The sequence below is a fragment of the Lathamus discolor genome, chromosome 3 (assembly GCF_037157495.1).
Source record: "Lathamus discolor isolate bLatDis1 chromosome 3, bLatDis1.hap1, whole genome shotgun sequence".
NCBI lineage: Eukaryota > Metazoa > Chordata > Aves > Psittaciformes > Psittacidae > Lathamus > Lathamus discolor.
In genome coordinates, this window is record NC_088886.1 from 140866270 (window position 1) to 140877760 (window position 11491).

The window sequence follows — 11491 nt, forward strand, 5'->3', positions numbered from 1 at the left end:
TCTGCTGTAGCTTGGCCCACCCCAGCCATACTGGTGCATCTGTGTGTCCTGCTCTCTTCCAGGTAAGGCAGGGTTTAACCTGGACTGTGTGAGCACTGGGGAGGCTGGTACACCCACAGCAACTTGCTGTGCCTTCACTTCTCTTAAGGGCTGGCGAACAGTCCAGCCCGTGACAGACTGTATTGTCATCGCTACATCAAAGGATGAGCACACGCGGTGCATGTTGGCTATGGATTAAGTAAGTCTCTTTCTCCAAAGGCTTTTTCCTTCTTTAAAAGAAACAGCAGGTGGAGTTAAGAAAAGGCTTCCTGAAACCTTCAGTTCTACCCACTTCAGCGCGGTTCAGTTCTAACTTCAGGATGGTCCTTTTGGGTAAGGAAGGGGGTGCAGTATTATCAAGCCATCTGAAGGATGACGGGTAACATCTCTCCACAGGTAGCTGTCAGTGCTATCACCTTTGTCATGTCATATCGCTGCTGGGATGTGTCCCTGCAGGCTGCCGTACACACCTCTAAACAAATCAGATTATTTTACTCTTGAAAGCTTTTCTATGCAGATTCCCTGCCCCAGCAGTGAAGATGAGGAATCAGACACCACCTACTCCATCTTGCAGTGGGTGCAAAGTACTTTCAGTTCACCTTTGAGTATTGCACTGTCTCCAGCACGTTCCATACTTACACTTCCCAGGTATTTGCTACCCCACCACCACATACAATTCCGCTTTGCCAAATATATCCAGCAGATTTTAAACACTTTATTTAATAAAAGTTAAACATACAAAACTGAAATTAACACACTTTGTATTCATAAAAATCACCTTCTCCCATTATAGGGAGAACCTTTTTCTATGTATGGATTCTAAACTACCAGTTGTAGAGTTTAGCTTGAGTTGTGACTCAGGTAACTGATGGACATTTCCACCAATCAGTGCATCAACGATTGCTGACGTGACCTGATCTAGTTAACAAATTACAAAATGAGCTACATTAACATAATATACAGGGAAATAATGGTCAGGGTTAATGGACAAGAACCACCTTTGAATTCTTTAACGGGGGAGGAAACAGCTGATGTACTCGTGTCCATTAACTCAGCCCTAGATTTTACAAAAATAATATCTACATTGTGTACAGGGCTATCCATTAACTCCTTTAAACACATTACAGGTTCAGAGATGGCACCACTACCGTGAGAGACAAGTAACAGAGGAAAGCAAATCACAGAGAAAATACAAGAAAGCAAGAGCTTTTACACGTGTTTCCTGAATAAAATGGAAGGGGCTGAGCAGCACTGTACTACAGCTGAAGTCACAATGAGCACTAGGGCCAGTCAGTTAAGGACAGATGCTTCAGACTAACCTTTACTAGCTCACAACTCGCTAAGTGGGATCTATGCAGCCATAATCGCTGTGCTGCCGTTCAAAGGGATGGGATGGAGGAGGCGCAGACTGTGTCCCAGGTCAGCAAGCAGCCGACCCAGGAGATCCACAAGCAGGTAGCACAACCATGGCTGTCTCCAACACCCTGAATCCTCAGGGAGGGGAGGGGAGAGTATTCATTAAAAGTACAGTTCTCTTGGAATTGGAGTCTAAACACCTTCCTATGGTTTTCCGGTTACATTTCAATAACCTTTTACTAACCTTCTATAAAGTTTGATGAGTACTTAAAAAAAAACCCAGACAAAAAACCCAAACCAACTCTTTCCTCTGCATAACTCCTAGTGCAGGGAATCCAAACTGGAATTCAAGTCAAATCTATTGTTTCTAGCACATGAATCACCATTAGTAATAAAGATCCTATTGGCCCTGTCCTGCCCTCATTTACAGCTGTATAAACCGATCCTCAGTGGATTGTAAGGCAGTGATTTAGCACTTCCTTAGCAATTCATGGGATGTACAAGCCCTGATGGAGCCCAGCATAGCGCTCGCTCCCAGAGCTGTGGAGCTCTGCAGCACTGAGCTCATTGCTGTGACTGCAAGAACAAGGGAGGCTGTTGGGTGCCATTTTCCTACCACTGCTTCTCTTACAGAAAAAAACAATCTCAATACTGGTATGAATAAAAGGTTCCATATATCAAAGCTGCAGATAACTACTGCTTTCAGAGCAACACATAACAGCAGTTCATGAAAGCATTTACCTGCAGAATGTATTTTTAATGCAGCTACAAAAGGTTTAATGGTCGAGGGGGTCAAATCAATAGCTGGAGATTTAAGGCTCATATCAGCTGAAGCCAAAGTGATGGTGACAGAACGGACTACTTGTGATGTGCCAACAAATAATTTACTTTTAGAAAAATATAATGATAAAAAGATAAGTGTAAAGCCCTGCAGAGATGAAGTTCCACCTCCCCCCCCCCCCCCCCGTTACTGAGGCATTAAATGCCTGACATTGTATTTAGAGGTATCTTGATACTGTGTCATAGGTTTGTCTGCGATTCCACATGTTCCAACTCCAACCTTGCCAGTTACACTCTCAGGGGAAGCAAAAATACTCCTCTTCACCTGCAGATGAAAGAAAACACCATTTCTGAGTAATTAATAACTGACTCTTAAACGCAAACCCCAAGCACGCAATCCTAACCCTCTGAACAACCTACTCTACAGCCAGGCGCACATTCTAGAAGCTAGTTCATTGTGATACATTATCAGTAAGCAACAGAGCTGAGAGCTTTCTGGCACCCAAGTCCTGTACGTGATCGTGGCACTCGAGACCTTGGGTCGGGCCAACAGTGACTAAAATTCACCTCTCATAAGACAATCTAATAATTATTCATAAGGAAGATGGAAGTTTTACCATTATGTCTGGCAGTTCTTGCTCAAGCCATGATAAAAATAAAGTAAGCCTTTAAAGTGTCCGTGCTATCTTTCCTCATAGAATCACAGATCAGTTTGGGCTGGAAGGGACCTTAAAGCTCATCCAGTTCCAACTTCTTGCACCCGCAGGGACACCTTCCATTAGATCAGGTTGCTTCAAGCCCTGTCCAACCTGGCCTTGAGCATTCCCAGGGATGGAGCAGCCACAGCTTCTCTGGGCAACCTCTGCCAGGACCTCAGCACCCTCACGGGGAAGAGCTTCTGCCTAAGAGCTCATCGCAATCTCCCCTCTGTCAGTTTAAAGCCATTACCCCTTGTGCTATCCCTACATGCTCTTACAGAAGTCCCTCTCTTTCTTGCACTATGCTTGCTGTTCCAGGGCGATTACTTTGTGCTGTGTCTGCCAGATCATAAGCACAGTATGAAGCCAGGCTTGGAGGTTCTGACAGGCCCTCAAGACCCCTAAGTGCCAACAAACACAACCTGGCAACTGCCAGTGAGTAGCCTTCCAAGCTAAGGGCAAGCTCAGCCTCTTCAGAACACCACTCCTCAAATCACCCAGTACAGAACCAGGCCTTTTAAGTGTACAAAACCACACACTTCAGAATCCCAAAGGTGACCCCCCTTTAAAACCCACCTCCCTTCTCCCCCATGCACTGCACAGAAATTTACGCCCCATTGTTATTCCCACACTGCCAAAACCAAACTAACCTGGCCTTTTTTGTTTTTAGAGTAGGCTCTGTTGTTAAACTGTTGCCACTTGACTTTCTGGTCCTCTCGTTCCTGTTCAAGTTCTTTAATTCTCTGAGCTTTTTTCAAAGCTTTCTTCTTTTTATACTCTCGTTGCTGGGCTATCATTTCTTTTCTGGAAAGAAGGAAAACACACATTATATATTTGTGCCTTTGCCTGCAAGAAGCTAAAACCCCTCTAAGACAGACATGCACAACAGTTCTCCATAAGTAAATAACAGAAAACAGCTTGGAAATATTCTCCACTTCTAGAAAAAAAACCTAAGTCTTCCAATGCATAACCACTACCTTGCTTATTTTATGTATTTGGCCATAAGAACAACAACCACCACCTGAGTAAGACAAAGGCAGTGACCATGGGATTGGATGCAGTTCATCTCAAACTGAAAATGCACCTATCAGCATTTCTGTATTTCAGAGGCATGGAGGGTTTGGGAAACTTCAACAGCCCGTTTGTGAGTGAAAACAAAGCCCATCATGTTCTCTTGCCAGGATACATAACACCCATGATACCAGCCACAATCACCTACCAAACATTTATATGCTAGATTGATTTAAGATCCTTTTCAAGTAAGCATATGAAGATATTTAAAGAGATGTAGCTTTTTTTTTTTTTATAGTTAGGGGGGACAGAACCAAACAAAGCAGCGTTCAGACTTCCACCTGTGTGTTACTCACTTGGACATGGGTTTGTTGCCGCTGTCTTCTTTCGCTTTTCTTCCCTCTTCCACAGGCTTGAGGTTGAATAGAGGTGTAACTTCAGCATTGCCATATCCAGCAAATGTGACTGCAGCTGTTCCATTCTCCTCATCTATTTCTTCGATCTCAGCTTCATAACACCTGTAAAGATATCATGGCTGTAAGCATGTGAGTAAAGCTTTAATACTCAGCCCTTCAACACCTACACTGTCAGCCAGCTAATGGCATTAAGTAAAGAATCTGCAAATATCAGCCTTCCTTTTCAGGGTCAATACACAAATCAAGAGATTATTTGCTCTAGTGGAAGGTGCCCCTGCCCATGGCAGGGGTTGGAACTGGATGAGCTTTAAGGTCCTTTCCAACACAAACCAGTCTGTGATATTCTATGATTACTTTCTTAAGGTCAAAGGGGCACAAGTACCAAGACTGGAATCTGCTGTATTTGACCTTTAGTAGCCAGATGCAATGGCCTCACAGTTAAAGATGCATGATTAACGCTGGGGCAAATCTAATCAGATGCCCTGATTTGGTTCTAGCTCTGGCAGGTCATGGCATTGAAAAAGACCCAACAAAATACCTCATCCACAGAATACAGCTGTCAGGGAATACACCAAGGGGTTTTGGAAAATGTCAGCTCACCAGAGCAAAACTTTGGTTCCATTTTTCTCCATATGAAAAAGAATTAAGAAAAACTGAAGCTTTCAAAATATTCCCTCTTCAACCTTTACAAAATTAAAAGTGTTCTTATTGATTTACAATAGAAATTGAGACTTGAGCAGAAATCAGCCCATGTCATATTTATCTGGATGAATCATTTTTGTCAAATTGACCTTGTAATGGGGAAGAGGAAAAAAAAGACAAGCGACATTTCCAAAAAGATTTAAATTGAGTCTAAATTAAAAGCAAAAGGACACATCTAAAGCAAACAGAGGAATAAAAGGAGATGTTTAATAAACAATATTCAGTTAACATTGTCTAAGTTAATTTCTTGTGTGATTTTAGTGGGCCAACATCATACTGAGTTGAGCCAGATGAAAATGCAAGGGAACCCAAACTGCACGAGGTACAAACTGTTAACCCCTGGCTCGTCAGCAAACACCGGTCACTTAAAAATTGCCGCAACAGAAGCAGGGCAGGGGGAGAAGCAGTACAGTTAAGTCCAGTCAGATCCACTTCAGTGGACACTGGCACATTCTTCCCCAGGCTCTAGTCCTGTAACCCAGTGATCAGAGCAAGAATGACCTAATGGTGACCTAAATTGGTAAGATTCAATTTTAAAGTTCTGGTTATTACACAAAAGCATTTTACTCATTAACAATTTGTGACAAAAAACCTGCTCACTTTTAGGTTTGTTTTCTACTCAAGACATGAACAGCTATAATATAATCTCTATGTGGTTACTACGTTGTTATTAGACAGATGTTCATTGAAGAAACTTCTCTCTAAGAGCTAATGATTATTAGTCCTACATAAATAGTGATTTTTAACAAGCTGCAACAGTTACTTTTTACATTTTGTAGTCTGAAGGATAATTTTAGAATGCTTATTTTAAAGATTCTGAAGTCAGAATCTACTGCTTGACTTCCCAGAGCTTCACATACTAATGCAATGGGAGACCAGATCCAAAATACTGATTAATTCTATATATACATTAGAAACAGCTATTTCATAGCCAAACCCCAGCATTTCCAATTAAAAATTAATTTCCAATCAGAGGCATGAACTGAGCTACAGCAAGGATTTTTCTTGACAGCAATCAATTACATATGTATATGAATACAATCACAAATTATGAATTACAGATCCCAAAACCTTTATGAAAGCTTGCCCTGACAGGTCAGTTCATGAGAGTCCACCATGCAGTACATTAGCAAATGGCCAAATGCTACCAAATGACAAAAGCTACCCTACTTTTATAAGGTTAGTGACAAACAGGGCATTTCTAGAGAATACCCCCCCCACCACCACCTCTTTGCTTTTCATTTAACACACTGACCTTTAATACAGACAGTACAAGAATATCTGATATCATACGTATTTCCTACTTTTTCTCTGCTGTTAGTCACCCTAAGGGCAGTTCAAACTGAATGAAAATCTCTTACCATTGCACTATTTCATGTAACTGTTAGAGAAGTTTTCTACACTTACTGTCCATCCTCACTCCATATCGCCATACACCTATCCCCAACCTTCCAGGAGTGGCTGGGCAGGGCAGAAGCAGAACTGTCAGAACTTGCAAGCGTTTCCGAAGGTTGTGTTGAAAGAAGATCTTTGGTTAATTCTATGACTTCCTAGAAAAAAAAGACAAAAAACCCACAGAGAGTAATTTTCCAGGCTCTGTTACCATGCACATTTCTACCCAATCTTACTGGTTTGGTGGTTTGAAGTTACTGAATTCAATTTGTAGCTGATGTAAAGTGGACAAAGTTTGGTTTGGTTTTTTATTCATTTAACTAAACTCCCTCATTGCCAATGTAGACAAAAGATGTGTGGTCCTCACTGTGTTGCAGTGAAGTCATCATTGCCCTCCCCAAAATTTCAAGCAGCAGCCTATTATAGCATTTCTTTCTAGGTGAATTGTGTATCCACAGGCACAAAGACAGAGCTAGACAGGCTCAATAAAAATTCTCCCAAAAAATCAATGGTGTGACTGAACACATGACAGCTGCACATGATGCTTGGTTATTGACCAAAACAAAATCACCCAGCACGTGGCAGAGCTCTGGAGACAAAATGTGAAAGGTTGTAACACTTCTGTTCTCTCTGCAGCTCCCCGTTTCCTCCATCCTTTCCCCTTTGGGCCTGGCTGGCTATACTATATACAGTCATCTCCAAAACACAGTAACCACAAGTATAATTGCAGCATTTCTAAGTGATGAAGCATTTTTCAGTTACTCAATAATATATGGATTGGCTGAACTGAAGCACCTAGAGCCCAGGTGGAAAAGCACCTTTCCAACACTGCTGCTCTGCAAAGGCCTCTCATTTACAGAAAGGATTCTAAATGCTAAAGAAATTCATTTCCTCAAGTCATTCTGAGGTAAGTGTTAGGTTTTCCTCTAGATTCCCTGACCTTAAGATTCCAGGTCTTGCCACCCCTTGCTTATCCAGCAAGACAAATAACAGGAACACACAAAAGCCCCTCCCCAGCTTCCTGTCAATATTATATTCTTATTCTATGCAATCAAGCCCACTGGTTTTCACTCATGTTAAAAGTCAAAGGAGACAGGTAAATGGCCATTTAAGCTTTCTGTACAAGGCAAAGCAACTCTGCATTCCTTAAAGAAAAATCCTTCAGTTCTTTTGAGTTCATCTCAGCATGAACCATTGCTAATTTAAATATTTACTGTTAGGAGAGTGACAGAGGGTTACAGACAAGCAATGTTCAACTGAAGCTCAGTGGAGCCTGAACTTTCCTCCCAGTTCCACACCTAGTTCAGCTGTGGGCATTCAATAGCTAGCTCAGGAAAACACAGTGAAGCAGCTGTTCCTCACGCTTGAAGTACCTAAAGGATCACAAGCAGCCCCCAAATAATAAGTCTCTATTAGCTTACATGCATTTTTATCCGATAAACTATACAACTGGCATGAATGGCCTAACAGTTTGTTTCTATTGCAGCTGTTAATGCCTGAATTTCCAACACCCTCCTAACAAAAGCGCTGCTCTTTGTTTTAGAGGAGCTGCTAGTTAGTAAGCGCAACAGTAAGCACAATCAGTAGCAACTAAGCACAGAAACATGCTTACAATGACTTCTGCAGCTATGGTTGTCATGTGCCATAATGCTACAGCTGAACCAGATTTTGATTATCAATCAAGTTACCTAATTTGAGGGCATTCTGCAGAGCCTACAGCATTAGCCTGTCCTCCCAAATGTAAAATCCCAACCTATCCCTCACATTCAGATAGCTGTATTCTGCAAACCCAAGCATCATGGCTTGACACAGCTATCTTGCCCCAGATCAAACAAAATTCATCAGGCATAAGCCACCTGAAAGTGTTTCAGCTACAGACTACCAGTAACATGAAAACTCTTGGCATATTCTTGCCACATTCATAGATGGCTTAGTGAACAGCTCAAATATGAAGTTATAGGAACATCTCCCAAACTTTTAAAATAAAGTCACTTACACACCAGGCTATAAACAGCAACCTTTGGTAAAAATCTTCATCTGCTACGCATACATCATAGTGCTGAGCACACAAGATAGAAACATGACTTTGAAGCTCTAAAGTCTTTAACAGAATAGCTCCTTCAGAGAAAACCCCTGAGCAGGAGCCAGACTGCCCCAGCAACTCACAGGGCCACATGGTTGAACATGGCTTGCTGCCACGTCCCCGTGATGGGAAGGTGTGACCTGCAGTGAACACTGGTTAGAGTTTGCCAAGAGTTTTCCTGACCAGCTGGTCTTTGCAAAGCCAGACAGAGCTCTGCGCTCCAGAACACAACACCCACAGGTATAATCTCCAATTACACAAGAGGACAACTGCCATCAATTCTAATTGATACAAAAGGTAATTTTGGCTCTTGGGTGCCCAGAAGTGCTTCAGTAAAACAAAAAATGAAAAGCTAAGACTTGTAAAAATGTCTTCTAGTATTTATTTTAATCTTCTTACTCAGGAATAAGCCAAGGGTGTAAAATGTGCTACTGCATCACTACTTACAGCAATAAAGAATGTTTAATTACATAGTAACAATCTCTTTTGAACAGACAGAAGGCTGTTTAGTTGGGACACTGAAGCATCAAACCCAGTTTTACTATCATTTGGTTGGCATATATTAAGTCTGCAAAACATTCTGTCATTGTCAAGGTGGAACATATGGATAGCAAACCTTTTGGGGACGAAAGTGTAAAGATCTTCCCCTTTCTGTTCATTCTGTGCAGAAAGCTTTTATAAAAAAGTTTGCAAGTTGTCCTTTCACATCAATGATCTCTGAAGATCAAAGCCGAGGTCGTGTTGGTATCGCAAATATCATCCCATATGGGCTTTGCTGTGCATTTTAGAAATATAAACATATACACGTGCTTTTAACAGTGTACAACAAAGGACATTCAGATGATCTATAAAGTGCCTCGTAGGCACAAAGCCTTTGGAACTTAAAAGGAGTTCTAAAGATCACCGATTTGAGGCACTACTCCTATTTTGGCTGAGGCATCATTTTTGCTGCTGCTATTTCCACCCCGAATAGTGGTTACGGAAGCTCTTACTGGGGAGATTCATACATTTTTAGACCTGATAGCTCAAGCAGTCCACAAAAGAAATGAGGCAGGCTCTTGCACTCTCAGGCCAAGTTTCACAAGTGCTGCTGGGCTTCTTAATATGCCAGTGTGTCTGTATGTGCATGAGAAGCTTAAAGCTTAAAAGACCACTTACTTCATTTAAAGTTAGGCCATGGTCTTCCAGTCACCAAACAATACCCTAAGGACCAGAAATGGTTTTTAGCTCTTAAGAATGCACTATGCCCTAAAATGTTCCAGAAACTGCAGGTGGCAAATGAAGAACATGACTCTCTTCCTTTCTCATCTAGAAAGCTTAACACAATCAAGGCTTCTTATCTAGAAATATTAACACAATCAAGGCTTAGATGTACAAGGAATACAGAACTACAAAAGCTGAAGCTTTTGTCACTGCAAATGCATGTAATAAACACATCCTGGATTAAATTACTTGACAAGTCAAAAAGAAGCAGAAAAGCACAATGCTAAGCCCAACCATCAGGCTTCAGCATAGTAAAAGCAACAACAACAAAAATGATGACTGAGAAATGCTTTTTAAAAAGAAAGAGACAGCAGAGACAGCACTGGCACATCTTTCACCACTCTGGGTAGTTTTTTTAGCAGAAGAGTTTGCTGTATAAATTAGTACATCTTGTTTACTAATCTACAAGGCAGGCTTAAAATAGGCCACACTGCTTTTTCTCAAGTCAATGCCACAATAATTGTATCAAACTATGTGAAAAGAAAGCAATAAACCCAAGTGTTTGTTTTTGTTGCAATGCAAATGTTTAGGAAAGATGAAACACCTACTAAAGACCCTCAAGTCTGAGTTATCCAGGTCCTCCAGTTCTCACCTGTAAGTCCTTCTTCAGCTTTAGCAAATCTTCATTTTCTGCATTCCCAGACAAGGCAGCCTCAACTTGCTGAAGCTGAGCTTTGTAGCTAGCTAACTGCTTAGCAAGGTCTTCCGACATCTGAAAGAAACACACACTCCGCATCAGAACACCAGGGTTGCTGCTTTACAATCACCTCTCGTGGTGCAAGGAAAGTGAAACTGACAAGCACCACGGGAAGTCATGTTTCTGACACTTCAATACCGGTTAAGCTTCAATAGCGCGCTGTCTGACTGAGGACAGCCGCTCCCCGGCGATACGGACCGGTAACTATTCCCGAGCAACACCCGGAGCAGAAGGCTTACACTCGTGCCTGCGTGCGGCACGGGGCACACGCCTGGCTGCCTGCAGGGAACCGGCGGGGTCTTTTCCAGCTCCGCACCCACCCACAAGTCCCCCACGGCCGCGCAGCGCAGCTTCCCCCCGGCTCCGCCCGCCCTTTCCACCGCCGGATCTCCCGCTGCCCGCGAGCTGGCGCCTCCCGGGAGCAAACCGCCCGGCACGGGGCCCGCGGCCGGCGAGCCCGGCCCGAGGGGGGCCGGGGCCGAGCAGCGGGGAGCGGAGCGGGGCCCGCGCCAGCCGACAGGCCCCGGCTCAGGCCTAAGCCGAGGCCTAGGCCCAGGCTTCCTCAGAGCGAGAAGGACGCGGGCGGCAGCGGGGAGGGTGCGAGGGCCGCGATCCGCCGCTCACCTCGGCAGGGATGCGGGGCCCGGGCCGGGCAGGGCCGGGCCGGGGGAACAGTGAAGGATCGCGGGGCGGCCACCGCGGGTCCCGTCGGGCCGCGGCCGCTGCCGTCTGCTTCGCTTCAGCCGGGGGCAGGGGCGGGGCGAGCAGCCAAAGGCCCGGCGCGCCGCGAGCGCTCGCGAGAGTGAGCCGTGCCGGTCACGTGGCGGTCGGCGGAGCAACGCGACCGCCTCCGCTTCACGTGACGGAGGCGGGGCGGGGGGGGAACGGGCTTGAGGCCTGGAGGGGCCGGTGGCGTCGAGCTGCCGGCAGCGGGGGCTCCCGATCCCCGTGTGGGGACAGGCGGGCACCACCTCCTCCTTCCTTCTCCTCCTTCCTTCTCCTCAGGCAGGCGGCCGCGGCACTGCCCTCCCCTGACAGGAGCGACCGCACGGGC

At 44.3% G+C, this 11491-nt stretch overlaps 1 protein-coding gene across 1 annotated transcript; it reads right to left on the minus strand.

Annotated features, from left to right (window-relative positions):
- Positions 1–734: 734 nt before the first annotated feature.
- On the minus strand, positions 735–11225 carry SMNDC1 (survival motor neuron domain containing 1). The gene is made up of 6 exons (XM_065672218.1): positions 11062–11225; positions 10333–10452; positions 6410–6552; positions 4241–4402; positions 3524–3677; positions 735–2500 (listed from the first exon to the last, which is right to left on the minus strand). Exons 2-6 carry the CDS (start codon positions 10450–10452, stop codon positions 2363–2365), a joined length of 717 nt encoding a protein of 238 aa, XP_065528290.1. The 5' UTR covers positions 11062–11225; the 3' UTR covers positions 735–2362.
- Positions 11226–11491: the final 266 nt, after the last annotated feature.

Coding starts and splice junctions, on each gene's coding strand:
- SMNDC1 (XM_065672218.1), bottom strand. CDS start 10,452: ATGTCGGAAGACCTTGCTAAGCAGTTAGCTAGCTACAAAGCTCAGCTT. Junction 6,553..10,332: donor AGCTGAAGAAGGACTTACAG/GTGAGAACTGGA, acceptor TTTTTTTTCTAG/GAAGTCATAGAATTAACCAA. Junction 4,403..6,409: donor ATATGGAGTGAGGATGGACA/GTAAGTGTAGAA, acceptor ATATCTTTACAG/GTGTTATGAAGCTGAGATCG.